Source organism: Eubalaena glacialis, chromosome 2 (genome assembly GCF_028564815.1).
Source record: "Eubalaena glacialis isolate mEubGla1 chromosome 2, mEubGla1.1.hap2.+ XY, whole genome shotgun sequence".
In the NCBI taxonomy this organism is placed as follows: domain Eukaryota; kingdom Metazoa; phylum Chordata; class Mammalia; order Artiodactyla; family Balaenidae; genus Eubalaena; species Eubalaena glacialis.
The window spans coordinates 42,593,995-42,610,623 of record NC_083717.1 but is presented as its reverse complement, the minus strand read 5'-3'; the positions used below and the strand labels follow the sequence as shown (position 1 = coordinate 42,610,623).

The window sequence follows — 16,629 nt, the reverse complement described above, 5'->3', positions numbered from 1 at the left end:
TGCTTGGGGCCTGGAATCACAGTACCTGGTTTCTCCTAATTTTTCACTAATCAGCTCTCCTCCCCTCAAATTATGATCTTACCTATTTACCATATTCTTACAGCTTGTCCCCTTTGCCCCCAGTTGGCCTGAATGTTCTGCTACCCACCTGAATTCAGTCAGCCTGCTGCCTGAGGCCCCTAACCACAACAGAGGTGACAAAGGATTAGAGTCCCTGAAAGGCCCTCTTGTACAAGCAGGCTGAACAAAGAGTAAGGCAGCATGTGAGACTTTGATATGTGCAGGGGTCCCAGTGAGCCTCCCTCCTTGGTGAAGTAGAACCTCTGTTAACTATTGAAACAAAGGAGATTCCTGAGTGGATCTTGCTGCTCCGGTCATCACACGTGTCATTTTTCTGTTCACTTGTCTTCTTCAGCTGCTGTCCAGATTGGCCCAGTAATTGTTGTGGAGGGATGGGTAGAGATAGGGAGACTTACGGGGGTTAAGCTAGTTTTGAATTGCTTGTTTATATCAGGGAGTTAATAGTTTCGTCTAGAATTAAACTGCCTTAAATCTGCTTTGGGAGATTTCTTTGACTTGTTCTGTACTTTCCTTGAGGTCTTTACTCAGATATCACCTTCTCAGTGAGGCCTTTCCTGTCCACCTTATAAAAATATACACCACGCTCCCTGTTCCCCTTCCCTGCTTTACTTTTCTCCACTGCACTTATCAACTTTGGACACATTATATATATTATTTATTTTCTACTTGCCTCTACTGCAGTGTCAGCTTCCTGAGGGCAAGGATTTGTGTCTGTTATGTTCACTGGTATATGCCAAGAAGGCTTTTTCTGTGAATGCCTATCACTTGATGGGACTGAGTTTCTACTGTGTTGAAACTCATCCTGGTTCTCAGAAGCACCCTTCTAGAAAGGTTGTGCACACGTATGTGCATGTGTACACACACACACACATCCTTTCTTTTGAAAACTGCAAGAGGAGTCTGGCTTCTTGAGTTGACTTCTTGGCTTGGGTCAGAGGTCTGTGTTCTCTTTCCAGAGCTACCTCTGATGATTTCTGTGCATCAGTTAGCCATACTGATAGCCTCAAATTTGCTGTCTGTGGAGGGCAGTGTCAGATTAGTCAGGGTTCTTCGTGGAAAGTCTGTATTGCTTTGTGCATCCCAGTTACTGGGTAAACGTGCACGGTCTGTTTGCAGCAGCTGCGACCGGGAGGGATGTCCCTGCACCCTTTCTGCTCCTGTGTGGCGCTAGCTCCTCAGGTCCTCGTCATTTTGCTGACAATGGGAAGAAAAAGAGCTTTGTGTCTTGATCTTGCTTTTAATGTCATGTTTCATCCAGATTGCTGGCTCTGATTTTTCTTTGAGTTCTCTGCGTGTTTCACTGTCAGTGTTTTGTACTATTTTAGTTTTCACTAAAACCAGATGATTGATTGACCTTCACAGACAGCTACTCCTTGTTGTTAGTCTGTAACCTTTTATGATTTGGGGGGTAGGGAGATGAGACATTTCTTAATAGTCTCCTGGAAAAAAACCTCTTTGACTTCAGATACCGAGATTACAGTCCATTTTTTTCCTTTTTTCATGTTTTCTCACTCTTGCTTGTTTTCTGATGAGACGCTTACAATGAATTGTGTATGTATGTTTAGTTATAAAGAAATTGTAAAGTCTTTTTAAAGTAATCTTCTCTGGCCTTAACACTATAGAAAGGCTGTAGATGTGATACAATCCTCCTTCTTTAAAAATGAAATTATGTTAAGAGTAGTAGCATCTTAGGGGACAGTTAGTTGGAGCCTTTGGAGGCTTTATCTGCCTTTAAATTGTTTGAATGTTTTAGAAGTGCACATGTTATTTTTAACATATTGAATATAGTAATTTTTAATAAAAACATATTGAAGACTTTGGAAACAATGTCCTCTCTTTTGAAAATAAACTATCTTTGTGCTAATGAACACTAAACAAAGACAAACAAGCTTTATAATAAAATACCACATTCAAAATACCTATGAATTGGCTGGTTTAAGAATATAATTTGCTGTGAAATACATCCTGAAATGAAAATATATCTCTACAGACAAAAGGTGTTGCATTTGTAATAAATGAAAATAAAACATCTCCATTCTTTTATCTTCATATAAAACAAATCCCACCCCAAATCCCATTTTAACAAAACAGTGATTTTCCTTGAGGGATGAAGCCAAGATGTTTTCTTTAAAAGACTATAGGACTGGTAAGTAATATAAAGAAATCTGAGTATCCTTGGAAGGTAATTCTTGGGGGATATGAGGTACTGTCATGGATTCATTTTTATTACTTAAATGAGAATTTAGACCAAGCAGACAGTACTTGCAGAATGGAAAATGAGACAGGATGTTTAGTGGATGCTCATACTATTTTTGTGAAAGGCTTTGGTGCAGAATCTGTCATAAAATGAAATCTTTTTTTTTCCCAGCATGTCTGTTACTTACTTTTAGACTTCACAGCAAGGGTTCTTGTTTGACAGGAAAACTGCAAACATTCACTGACCCAGAACTTGACTCCGCTCTTTCGTATCTTTCTTTTCTTTCTCACTTAATCAAAGGGAAGGTACTATATAAAGTAGATTTGTTACTAAAAAGAAAGAAAAAAGTACATTTACCATGATCAGAAGTCTTTTGTGGCTTAATTAAAAACCAGTGCTTACAGCCCAGGTCTCAACAAGTAGTCCTGCAGTTAAATCATGTGTCTCTCAGTTCTTGTGAACCAAGACTCTGTTTCTAGCAGCGGACGTCCAGAGGTTGCCAAATTGAATAACACATTTGAAAAGAAGTTCTAGGCTTTTAACTGGCACAATCAGAGAATCCTGGTGCCCTCTCTCTCTGCCAAAGTAATCAGTTATCCTAAAATACTCCTACTACAAGGCTGTCTCTAGACAGACATGATTTTATATTTTAAAAGGCTTAAATTACTGTCCCAATGCTAGTCAGTATATATAGTGGCTATCCTGGAAAAACAAACTGAGGACTAGTTGAAGGGAAGCATATCTGCTGTCTGCTGTCCTATTGTAATGCCTGTGTGGATACTTCATCACCTTGGAACTATGAACACAGCTCTAGAATGGAGCACACATGTTGCACTGGGGCCAATATCCCCCCAAGGGGGTGAGAATTGGTTCTTAGGGGGGTTAAAAAACCTTAACTCTTTATATATAGAGCACAGATACACATGTACCAATATATGGTATATCTGTGGTATTAAAGTTTCATGGGATGGGTGTGGCAAATAGAGAGAAATGTTTAAAAAGGCTCCTTGGGGGATGACAATGAATAAAAGGTTGAGAAGCACTGCCTTAGAGTAATAAGCTGGATTATATGGCATGTCAAATTTTTAGTGTTAATTAGCCCCTTTCTCCCCCCAGATGTATCAATACATGATTCCTGTGCCTGCCGTCTTTTCCCCCTCTGCGTAAATACTCCTATACATACAGAGATCTTTGATACCTATCCCAAATTTGCACATCTACCATTACACCACCGAAAACTAGCAGTAGGTACATACTTCTGCACGTAATCCTATTCCTGTTAGAGTGTGGGTCTGAAGACTGAAAATTTCCTTCAACCCTGTATAGCCACTTCAAAGGGAAGAAAAAGACACCAAATTTTAAAATACTTTTGATGCCAAAATGAAGTAGTAAAAGGTACAATTTTTATATTTTCCACCTTTGACTACAAATGCAGCCTTCTGGTAGGAAATGACTGAGTGGGTCTGGGCTTGGCTGGCCCAGCAAGCACTTTCAGGGTTCCTTTTTGGATAGCTGGTGAAACAAAGTCCCAATTGTTTCATTCTCAAAAGAGAAGGCCCGGATGGGATGTGTGCCACTTTTAGCCTAATAGGAAATGAAGTAATTCTTGGGTCATGCTTCAGCAGTTTTGTTTATCTGTAGCACTATTTCGTTTCCATGGGTATGGGTGCTTCATATAGTGATAAGGAGCCTGCGGAAAAGCTCTCCGACCTCAGGAGCACACACCTCCTGATGTGTGAGCTTAAAAAAGGTTTGGATTAGGTGCTTTTAAGAGGACCATCAGCAGTTAAATTTTTGTTTCCCACCTAGGTGCTCCTGGTTGTGTGTTGTTTATTCGGCATTCTTCCTCCTTCCCTTTGTTTTTTCAGTTCTACAGTGTCAGGGACAGCACTTGCTGTGTTGGGCTTGTGCAGAAGCTCTTGATAGAGTAATAGGCATCTCTTTTCCTTGAGTCACCTGAATAGGAGGATTTTAATAGCTAGTACTGATAATAAGTACCAGGTTTAGATGCCTGTTTATGCCAGGTGTCTGCTTTGTGTACAGCCATCTCTGATTTTTTTGTTTTTTGTTTTAATAACCTGGAAGGCTGGTGATGTTCCCATTTTTGTGCGCAAGCAAACAGACTTCAAGGTCAAGTGACTTTTTCAGGTTGACCCAGCCTGTTTGCAGTGGAGGTGAGATTCAAACCTGCTATCTTCTGATCTACAGCTAGTTGTCAGCATACTTCAGTACCTCTTACAATTCACTCAGTAAGGGTTCGATCTCTCCCACCCCAAAATTTACTTCATACTTCTGTTGTAATCGACTTGGACCTGATTGTAGCATATATTCAGAAGTCAATTTTAAAAAATGGAATTGAGGTTCAGGTCATGTTCCTTAACAGTTCATCTCTCTTCTTCCCCTGTCTCAATTCTCTGGGGGTATTTCCCTCAGAAGAAGCTCAGTAAAATTTTCAAAACTTCCCCTTTTAAAAGGACTTGTGATTTTTATTTTCTTTTTTTGTTACCAGGAAATTGAGTGGAAGGAAAAACACCATGGAACTAGCTGAAAACCTTGTTACTCTTCTTTATGCTGCAGCTTCTGTCTTCATGTAAAAAGAAGTTAATTGTGGTTATTATGTCGAATTGGATATAGTTTCCCATCCCCATGTTTTTGCCCTGAAGATGTAGACATCGTTAATACCTTGTATTTTGTGTGTACAAAGGCAGTCATGAGACTAATGGTCCCTGAAAACAGTTGTGTCTTTAGAGCTAATTTATGGTAGTAAGAGATTTTATGTGTACAGATGCAGTTTTATTAATGGGTCCGTATTACATAACCTTTGTTTTTAAAAAACGTTGATTTTTTTTTTCTAGATGCTTTATCTGAAAGGTCATAGGGATTAAAAACTAATCTTGTGAACCACTTGAGCCTAATAGAAAACGTGAATGTGAGACAGTAGCCCTGCCAGCCTTGTGAGGTGGGTTTCCAGACGGTAGGGGAGGCACTTTGCTCGAGCTCAGTAGTTAATTCTTCCAATTTACTGAAAGTTTAATAAAGAGTGAGCCAGGAAACCCTCAGTTCTTCACTCCTCTTTTTTTTATTAAATTAATTAATTAATTAATTAATTAATGGCTGTGTTGGGTCTTCATTTCTGTGCGAGGGCTTTCTCTAGTTGTGGCAAGCGGGGGCCACTCTTCATTGTGGTGCGCGGGCCTCTCACTACCGCGGCCTCTCTTGTTGTGGAGCACAGGCTCCAGACGCACAGGCTCAGTAATTGTGGCTCACGGGCCCAGTTGCTCCGCGGCATGTGGGATCCTCCCAGACCAGGGCTCGAACCCATGTCCCCTGCATTGGCAGGCAGATTCTCAACCACTGCGCCACCAGGGAAGCCCCTTCACTCCTCTTTTAACCCTCAGTTTTTCTTTGGAAAAAGAAGCCTGTAATCATACCAAACAAATTCCAGATTTATGGCACATTTTACTTAGGATGATTCATAGTTTCTCCTTCAGATTGTGAGTTCATGTCTAAAGGGAAAATATTGGGCTAACAATTGGATGGCTTCTCCTAGATATCTATTTCATGGCCTTTACTGACATTCTACCTTCTCTAATACATGGTTTTGTTTTAGTTCTGCATAAATAGAGCAGACAATAGTTTGCCCATCCACCCATCCACCTTCTAAGAGATTCTGCTGAAACAGCAGAAAGAATTATGCGTGCTTATGCTGCTAATAAGCACATGTGCACACACAGGCGTGCGCACATGTGCACAGACATACACACCCCTAAACCACCTTCTATTTCTCCCTCTTTGTTTTCCCCACCCCGTCCTAGCCAAGTAAAGTCATTTTAGCAATTTCAGATAGACTTCTGTGCAGATGTATTACGTCTGCACTTTCCAGTTTTGAGTTAAGGTGGTATTGCTTCACCATGGCTTTTGGCTCTGTGTGTGTGTGTGTGCACGCGCGTGCGCGCCTGTGCAGGAGAGTGTGAAATGAAGTTGAAGATCTGGACTATGGCCTGGACCCTGTGTATATACAGGAGGTGATTTTACAGAGCAGTGATGATGTTGACTTTTAGCGACGGTGTGACTCGCTTTCTGGCTCAAGCTCTCAGGTGTCTCAGACACCTCTGCACAGGCTTGGGGAAGGAGACGAGTAAGAAAGAATAACTGTTTGGATGGATGGGGCAGTGGATGTCATTACTGTAGGTTAGTTTAATATCTCTTCTAAGACAGAGTGTGTTTAAGTTTTGAAGGTAGAATTCAATTTGGATCCCACATTATTCACATTCTCATCATTGAATTGTGAAACCTGTAAGTTTAGTTTTTATTGACATTTATTCGTATCTACCTCAAAGGACTGTCAGGAAGTTAAAAATGAGCTTAATCCTGAATAAATGGGAAATGCTATGATTACTGGTGAGATTCATGAATGAGAACCACAACATTCTTAAAGTACAGTCATCTGTCAGTATCTGCAAGGGGATTGGTTCCAGGACCCCCATGGATACCAAAATCTGCAGATGCTCAAGTCCCTTAGTTGGCCCTCTGTATCCATAGTTCTGCATCCGGAGATTCAGCCAACCATGGATCGTAAATATAGTAGTACATATATGTAGTATTGAAGAAAAAAATCCACGTATAAGTGGACCCAGGCAGTTCAAACCCATCTTGTTAAAGGGTCAACAGTAATTATCCTGACTGAAATATGTATTGCTGTGTCTGTCTGTCTATCTAGTTTGATTGGAAGTGAAATGAGCTTATGTATGTTGTTTTGGGTGATAGTATTAAAGAATTTGAGAGGAGTCTTCTAAATTATAGCTCTTGACTTACGAGATTAGGATACTCTCCAGATTTTAAAGTGTTAGAGAAGTTGTCATTTACCTCAGGCCACATAGCTTAGGAAGTAACAAAATAGGTTTGAACCCAGGTCTCTCCTCACATGAAACATCTAGATGTAGCCTAGTTAATATCTTCCTGAAACTGTCTCTTGCAGAGATTATTCCATCCCTTGAACTTACTCTCTGCTTCCATTTTTATGTTTTTGAAACTGTTTCTTGTTCCTGGAATCTCTTCCTAAGTTTCTGTCTCTCCCCACCTTGTGCCTGGTAAAACCCACGGGTTTGTACAGCTGGGGAAACCATAGAGCCTGCAGAGGCTGCCCTTATTCTGTACATGAAGAAATTGAGGCCTGGAGAAGCAGAGATGATCTGAGGTCATGCAACTTAGGAGTCTTATAGTCAGGATTTGAGCATAGTGTTTTCCTTCCTTTCCTGTTAGTTTTTCCGTGGTACCTTTATTTCCGCTTTAAGCCTTCTTGTCTCCATGAATCTTGGGTGTAGGGGCAGACAGGAGAGCAAGGAAACTTGGGTTCAGATTCTAATTCTGCCACTTAGGAGCTTTATAACCTTGGACAAATTACTTAACATTTTTGTGACTTGATTTCCTCATCTGGCAAATGGGGATAATAATAGTACCTACTGCTAGGGTTGTTATGAGAATTAAATAAACTGTTATTAGGAAATCACTGAGGATGGTGCCTGGCACAGAGAAATTATTAGAGAAGTGATAGATAGATAGATAGATAGATAGATAGATAGATGTTATTAAAGAAGTGATAGTTAGGGAGGGAGGGATAGGATAGGACTATGCATCTGAGTTGAGGGTTACAGTGAAGAACTGCTGCGGTTGGAGAGTTGGGAGCAGGATGCCTATCAAAAAGGTCCTTCTTGACTGCCACCTTTCTTTTGCTCACCTGTGAAATTCACTGGTCCTCTCTGGCGAGTTGCGTGGTATGTGTTTCTTTAGAACCCACCCCATTTTGCAGTGATCTGCAGCTTGGTTGATTGCCACCTCCTAGACTCTAAACCTCTGGAGGGCTCACATTCACTGTGATTAGCTTCTAATTACAGTGTGCTAGGCTTGGTGGATGTCCAGATGTTATTTTTGGCTGCCCCGAACAGCTCACAGGATCTTAGTTCCCCGACCAAGGATTGAACCTGGACCCCAGCAGTGAAAGCACCGAGTCCTAACCACTGGACCGCCAGGGAATTCCCCAGATGTTAGTCGTTAAATGTTACAGAACAGTTTAGAAGAACTACTTTCTGCCAGAAAAACACCCAAACCTTTATTACCTGAATCAGTTGATTTGTTTATCCTGATGTTGTTGTCTTATGTAATTAGGCTGGCTGCCCTTCAAAGAAAGATTAAGATTCTTTTTTCTAATTTCATTTCACATAGTAGATGTATAAATTCGACATATTTATTGAATTGAAATACAAACATGGGTGTATACACACAGCCATGCACATGTGTGCATGCATGCATGCCAGAGGATGCTTCACTTTCCCACAGCCTTCAGGGAAGGAATTCAACTGGGAATGCAGTGGGAGCACCTTGGTGGAGTTATGCGTTTGTGTGGAGACTGATCTCGGTGGTTCATGAACCTGGTCCTCTTGCTTAATAGTCATACTGGTCTGTCATTCCAAGTATTGGGCTCCTCGCAGGTAGGGACGTAGCTGTCACCCTTCCCTCTTTATCTGTAAGCAATGTGTTACAAAACGTTCGCATCATGATATAATAGGCCATGACCTTTGGCATCAGACTTGAATTTGAATGATGGATTCTGCTGCTTCACACGTGTGTAAACTTGGGCAAATTACTTCTTGAAGTCTCAGTTTTCTCATCTGTAGTGTGAGGACAATACACACCTCATAAATTTGTTGTGTAGAGAAAATGACACGTCAGATGCCTGGTATGTGATAGTTTCTTGGTTAGTAAGTATTGATACTTGTTACCATCCTCAAATTACACAGCAGGGAGAGATTTCTTTTGTCACAAAGTAAAGGCTTAAGGAGGCCCCTGGGGAAAAAGTATATGTGGAAAATCTATTATTACTCTCACTGGTCACGTGGAAAAAAATAATTGTTTTCTCTTTCAAAGACAGCAGAAAGCTTACTTTGTTCTGTGAAGTGTGAAGCCTCGGTTGGCTGTGCCCGTGGTCTGGAGAGCCAGATTCAGGGACCCTTCTCCTCATCCCGCTGCTGGGAAGCGGTCAGTGCGTGCCGGTGGGCTCAGGGGAGCCCAGGCCTCAGGTGCCTGCAGTTTATCAGGCAGAGCACCAGGGGGAGCACCTCAAACAGAAGCATCAACTTCATTTCCTTTTCTTTTTTCTCATCAGAAAGATACTTATGAAAGAAATGATGATGTTAGGAGCATAGTTCCAGCTAGTTGAGATCAGTGCCTGAAAGTTGAGGAAAAACGTGTTTTGATGAATATTCTATATCTTGGAAATACTTAGTTCTGTGAGGCTGAAAACCCAGAGAAAGTCTGATTCTTCAGGAAGGCCTCCCCACGGGAAACACTGCTGTTAAACCTTCCTGATCTTACTTGAGCAGAGCTCTTTGAGGTGACACGCAGCTTGCTGCCAGTGTCGCAGCTCGTGAGGTCTCTGCCCCTCTGGACAGTGGGCACTGCAGTCTCTGGCATGCTTGCTTCTCCTGAACCAGGTTTCTAGCCATAGCATTGTGTCATCCCTGGGTGACCTAGGTGATTTGATTGAAGTTCTCTTTACATTACAGGAAAGAACGTGTATCTCAGAGCAGAAGTTATTTTCTAGGCCTTGAATTGCTTCATAATAGTAAAATAAAATCAAGTCGTTTTGTACTTTTCGAAGTGCTTCCTCATTTGCTCAATTGTATCGTGGTGAAAATGAGGCAGGTTCTGGGGTATCTGTACAATTCCTGCCATGTAACCTGTATGAGTGACTTTTTCCCTGTTGGGTTTTCGGATCCAGCGCAGTTCGGGAGGGGTTAGACTTCCCATTGTACGCTAGGCCTTGCAAGGTCCTTCAGCTTTCATTCTTTAATTTGTTCAAATTGAACTGCTGTAGTTCAGTGTATGTTGAGATTTTCAGAGACTGTTAGTACCAAACACTATGCTGCCAGCATGGTGGCAGCTGGAATACAAAGTTATTTGCTGTTTGGTAGGGGAACCAATTCATATTTGCAAATAGCAATTGTAAAAATGAGTTGGAAATGGAGTTTTAAGAAGTTTGGAAGATTGCTGTTAGAGCTCGGAGGAAGGAGAGGTTTGTTTTAGGAAGGGGAGCTTGTTTGTCACGCAAGAAGAGCCGAGAAGCCCCCCCGCCAGTGTCCTCCTTTCAGGAGGAGGGCTCTAATCCTGTTTTCCTTGCTGCGTGTGTTTCCTTAGGTCATGACTGCTGCGAGACGGTGAAGGTGCTGCTCTGTGCTTCCAGAGAGGGCCTGCCTGTGTTTGTGGTGGCGGAAGAAGACTTCAAGTTCATCCAGGACGAGGCCTACGATGCAGCCCAGTTCCTGGCAACCAGTGCTGGAAATCAGCAGGCTCTGAACTTCACCCGTTTCCTTGATCGGTCAGGACCCCCGTCCAGGGACGTGAATTCCCTTGATGAGAAGGTTGCCCTGGCATTCAGGCACCTGAAGCTGCCAGCGGAGTGGAATGTGTTGGGAACAGATGCAACTTCGCATGGTAAGAACTTCAGTGACCCACAGTCTCTGAATTTGGAATTCTTGTGTTTTTGGATGGGGCTGCTTTTATATGGCTATTGTCTTCACATCTGCCACGGTGGCTGAATAGACCTTGCAGTTACTGTAGCGGAGTGACCTCGGTGGCCTCTCTCCTGGGTTCTTCAGCTGAGCTGTTAGTCCTGTTCTTGCAGTGAAATGACCCCAGAGAGAGCTCGCTGTTGTCGTCAGCAGCTCCCATTTAAAGTAGAGGGTGGCCAGTCAAAGAATAGGCAGAAGACCTAAATAGACATTTCTTCAAAGAAGACATACAAATGGCCGAGAAGCATGTGAAAAGCTGCTCAACATCACTAATTATTAGAGAAATGCAGATCAAACTACAATGAGGTATCACCTCACACCGGTCAGAATGGGCATCATCAGAAAATCTACAAACAACAAATGCTGGAGAAGGTGTGGAGAAAAGGGAATCCTCTTGCACTGTTGGTGGGAATGTAAATTGATACAGCCATTATGGAGAACAGTATGGAGGTTCCTTAAAGTACTAAAAATAGAATTACCATACGACCCAGCAAGCCCACTACTGGGCATATGCCCAGGGAAAACCGTAACTCAAAAAGACACATGCACCCCAATGTTCATTGCAGCACTATTTACAATAGCCAGGTCATGGAAGCAACCTAAATGCCCATTGACAGATGAATGTATAAAGCAGATGTGGCACATATATACAATGGAATATTACTCAGCTGTAAAAAGGAACAAAATTGGGTCATTTGTAGAGACGTGGATGGATCTGGAGACTGTCATACAGAGTGAATCAAGTCAGAAAGAGAAAAACAAATATCGTATATTAATGCATATATGTGGAACCTAGAAAAATGGTACAGATGAACCAGTTTTCAGGGCAGAAACAGAGACACAGATGTAGAGAACAAACGTATGGACACCAAGGGGGGAAAGTGGCGGTGGTGGTGGTGTGATGAATTGGGAGATTGGGATTGACGTGTGTACAGTAATATGTATAAAATAGATAACTAATAAGAACCTTCTGTATAAAAAATAAATAAAATAATATTCAAAAAAAACAAAATAAAGTAGAGGTTGGCATGTCGCCCTTCCGTGGGCCCAGATTTCAGGCTTGATCTCCTGTGTGTAGAAAGAGACCTGACCTTCATGAGGAGGGTAGCAGAGTAACTTGGGATACTTCTTTCATGTTTAATTATCAAAGCAGGGTTTTCCTTATTGTCTTCTCAAGTTCTCTAGAGAGTCCACGAAGTTGGAGGAGAGGAAAAGACTGGGAAGTAATTGGGGGGCAGCACGAGAGCAGGCTGAGCTCTGGAAAACCCCATTTAAACATTTTTAACCAGAGTATTTTCACCCTTGTTTATTTTATCTACTGGCTCTCCATATGAGAGTTCATTGAAGGAAGGGCTCTACTTTTTAAAAAACACTGATGTAATAAGTATCTATTTATGTTCCTCTTATTCAGACAGGGGATTTCCTGTGTAATTATTCTTGTGGCAAATGACATCTACTAGATATTGTGAATATATATGTATGTGTATAGACACACACACACACACACACACACACACACACGTATTTAATGAAGCAACATATACCTGGAGTCCAATAAATAACATCGTCTTTCCCTCCTGAGTGCAAATCATGGAAAGATTTAGGAGTTACATAGAGTTTAAAATGTTTGCCTTTTTACTGACAAAAGCTAGATTGAAAGGCTGACTTCAGACCGCTTGCTGGAAGGGGTTGCGTATCCTTTCTACTTTATTTCTGAAAGAGCTGGACAATCACAGGACTGCCCTTCAGCGTCCACCAGCTTTGATTATTGTGTTATGTAGGGGAGCACCCAGAAGTCACCCCCCCGCCCTGCAGGCAAGCAGATCCTGAGGAGAAGCGCTGAGAGGGGCTGAGCCAGGGGCACGCTCAGTTCCTGCTCCCGCAGACCTGTCAAGTAACTGTGTTCTTCCTCCTGTGGAAGAATGGTGAGGAGGTGTTTGCTAGTTTTGGTTCTCTTAAACCCCCTGAATTTAACCATTAACGCGGTGATCAGCTGCAAGAATGGTGTCCCTCACTATCAGGGGCTTCCTGTCAAGATAACAACTGGGGCCCTCCTGCCAGGTAAAATACAAAAGAAAGCGTGGACTCTAAAATGAAGGGAAAAAGCACTTGTCCCTTGTCCTTTTCTTATTAATATAATGTCTAAGAAACCTCTGCATTGCTGGGATCTAGAGATCAAAATATTTGCCATTATACAGGGCACGGGCACCTTTTCAGAAGTCTAATGTTCGGAAACCTAGCTCATGCTGTTTCTGTGTTGTGATCAGAATGATTATTCTGGTTGCCCTTTATAAATCAGTATCAAAAAGGATTTCATTAGTTATTTGTGGGGCTTAAAGTTTATTTTGTGTGGTTTTGCTTTGTCTTGTTTAGAGGGTACAGGAATTGGATAGCTGGTTCACGCCACATGATTAGAAAGAACTGTCAGAAAAGCACAGGTCTGAGACTTTAGGCATATTCTTCCCTTCTCTGGGTCTTAGCATCTTTGTCTTTAGTAGGCAGCTCACCAGCTGTAATATTTTTATAGTCTTTCCATGTGCTTCTTAAGTTTCTGATGTACAAAATTGTTCAAGCAGTGCTAGTGAAGACTAAATCAAATTTGAACACTTAGGGAAATGCCTGAAAACCACAATAACGTGCCATTACACACCTTTAGGAAGACCAAAATTAAAAATACCAAGCACTGGCAAGGATGCAGAACAACATCTCATACATTGCTGGTGGGAATGCGAAATAATACAGCCACTCCAGGAAACAGTTTGGCAGTCTCCTATAAAGTTAAATGTGCATTTACTATATGACCCAGCAATCCCACTTTTGGCTCTTTGTCCTAGAGAAATGAAAACTTATATTTACTCAAAAAAATCTTTTCACAAATGTGCCATTATTATAGCAGCATTATTTATAATCATCCCAAACTAGAAACAACCCAGATCTCCCTTACTGGGTGACTATATATACAAACTGTGGTACATCCATACAATGGAATACTACTCAGCAATAAAAAAGGAGCAAACTGTTGACATGTGCATCAACTTGAATGCATTTTAAATGCATTGCACTAAGTAAAGAAGTCAGTTTCCAAAGTTATTTACTCTATGATTCTATTTATATGATACTCTAGAAAGGGCAAAATTGTAGGAACAGAAAATAGGTTAGTAGTAGTTGCCAGGGGCTAGAAGTAGGGGAAAGGTCTGACCACAGAGGGGTATCATGGGGGAATTCTTTGGGTGTTGAAATGGTTTTGTGTCTTAAAAAAAAATGGTTTTGTGGTGGTGGTTATAAGAATCTATGCGTGTGCTCAAACTCATAGGACTGTACACCCCCCAAAAGTGAATTTTATTGTGCATAAACTAAAAACAAAAGAACAAAAGAAATTGAACAAGTTAACTGTATACTTTACAAGGTGAAATGCATGCAAGGGACTTAATGGACCTGTCAGCCTTGGGATCAGGAGTCTGATTTCGAGTGCTGGATTCACATTCTGCAGTTGAAGTTATTCAGTTAATTGTGGATTAGAATCTGCAAACAGTGGGTATTTTAAGGCTGAATAGCATCAATTAAGAGGTCCTTGCTTGCTGTTGGGGGACAAATGCAAAGGAACACTCTGCTTACAGCAGTGAGTTGCGCGTCAGATGCTTTTTTAAAGGTGTTTAAAGGAAGAAGGTACGAAGTCAGCTTGTTGCCTGGGATAATCATGCAGCTAAATAGGGCACCTTGTTATATAACAGGACTACTTGCTGTTGAAAGCTAGGATGTTTACAGGTGTTCCAGCCTAATACTTGTACAAAGGAGTCATGTTAAGATTTATGGTTAATCCTCCCACTCTAATCGTTTAAGATGCAGTGCTTTTTAACTTTTTTTCAGGTCCGTGACTCCTTTCAAAATAGCTCAGATTTCTCCTCAGGAAAAAATATACATAGGGGCTACCTGCAAAAATTTACATATTGTTTCAGGGATTCAGTCTCCCTGAACCGCAGGCGTGAACATGATGGTAAGAACTCTTGGCTTAGGCTTGATATTGTAAAGTAGAAAGAGCATAGGCTGCAGAGTCAGTTTGTTGATATCCTGGCTTCATTGCAAGAGTTTGTGCAGAATACTCAATCTCTCTGTTTCTCAATTTCTTCATCTGTAAAATGGAGGAAAATATATCCAATAGTGTGTGCTAGTTTGCAGGCTCTTCATTTTTAATGTACCATGACCAATATCCAGTAACCTTTTGGAGACAAAACACTGATGACTCTGATGAGGGAAAGTGACATGTTCTATAAAAGGATAAAACAGTATATAGCACTTAAAAAAAAAACCTCTTTGAAGCAGAATGAGACCTTTTTTTTTTAGGCTTATTTCTACAGGCAGTCCTTACTTTAAACATCAGCAAGAGGGAATTTGTCCATTTTATTCTTCCAAGAGTTCTTTAACCCCTAGTTACATAAAGCACTGTACTTTTTGCCTTAGTTCTGCCTTAAAGGCAAATAATATGGATTCATCTGGGTGGAGGGTGAATGGTGGGGTTGGAATATCTTCCCTCTGAGTTACCAAGTTTCACCTAGTTGTCTCAGCTCTTCAGTGCCTCTGTGGTTAGTGAGATGATGAATTAGGATGGTTTTTCCCCTGAAAGACCCTTGTACAGTAGCAATCAGCATAACTCTCAGGTAACAAAGGGTGGGCCTTTGAAGACTTGCTCTGAAGAAAGCAAAGAGGAGAAAGGTCTTGGGGGAAATCTGCATTCGTATTTAGTCATGGTGTTGTATAACTAAACGAAAAGAAGATCTAATCACCTCTGGGGTGGGAACCCTCCCCACATAGAGAAATTTGGATGGAGAGAAGGATGAGACAGGTTTAAGCCAGGCTGCACTAAAAGCAGTCTGTGTGTTCTCAGTTCTTTATATCTGATGTTGGTTAATAGAACCACAACCTTAATCATTTAGTGTTTTAGTTCCCACACCTTTTCCAGATTGATAGCTTTCCATGAAAATTTTTCCTTAGCTACACCCACTAGTAATTTTGTATGTTTTCAGCTATCGTAGCTGCTAAAAAAGAAAATAATAAAATAGTAAAAGATATTTTAATAATATATAATATTGTAATAGTCTAAGGGATTGACTCCAGGACAAGTGGTTCCTCGTAATGGCAGCGCTTTAACTCCAAAAGGTTTTGTTCCCTCTCAAACCTTGATTCTGTCACAAGGTTACAGGTGTCATTTTTCCAAATGCCCGTTTCTCACATGGGCCTGCTGTTTCCCTTCCCCACGGGGTGTGAGAATTCCTGCATCATGTGGGACTTGAGGTTTATTTAAGAAGTAGTACAGAATAGTAGAAAGAATGGTGATTTTGGAGTCTCATAGATACGCATTCAAAGAGTCCTGTGAGCAGGGTGGATCGATGGGGTAGGAAGAGTACCTGTAGCCTTTGATTACAATTTTGTTCACAGAACTCAGAATGTTTTGCTTAGACAGAAAATCTGACGACTTGAAAAGGTGCAGCCATCTCGCCTGCTTCTCACGGTCTAATGCCTGCGAGGCCCAGCGCCTTTCTCTGCAGAGCTGAGGGAATGCGTGGAGGGGTGCTACCAGCATACAAGCAGATAGTAAGCAGGACTTCAGACATTTTCTCCTACCTTCTCCGTGGGAAGCTGGGCCCACAGAGAGATTTTTCCAGTTGAACACGGTTAAACAGGAAAACTAACCAACCAACATATGGCCTATGAAATAACACTACAGCATAAAGGAAATGGAAAAGTATCATGAATATTCAGATGGAAGACTCTAATTTTTGTTAAGAA

The 16,629-nt window shown here is 41.4% G+C and overlaps 1 protein-coding gene across 6 annotated transcripts in view; it reads left to right on the top strand.

Annotated features, from left to right (window-relative positions):
• The window catches only part of AKAP13 (A-kinase anchoring protein 13), a 346,999-nt gene that overhangs the window by 141,014 nt on the left and 189,356 nt on the right, over window positions 1–16,629 (top strand). For 5 of the 6 annotated variants that reach the window (XM_061179974.1, XM_061179973.1, XM_061179972.1 and 2 more), the window contains exon 4: window positions 10,472–10,768. The exons of the other annotated variant lie outside the window; for it this stretch is intronic. In XM_061179974.1, the coding sequence (XP_061035957.1) occupies window positions 10,472–10,768 (297 nt within the window). The remainder of the gene's footprint in view (window positions 1–10,471; window positions 10,769–16,629) is intronic. 6 annotated transcript variants of the gene reach the window in all.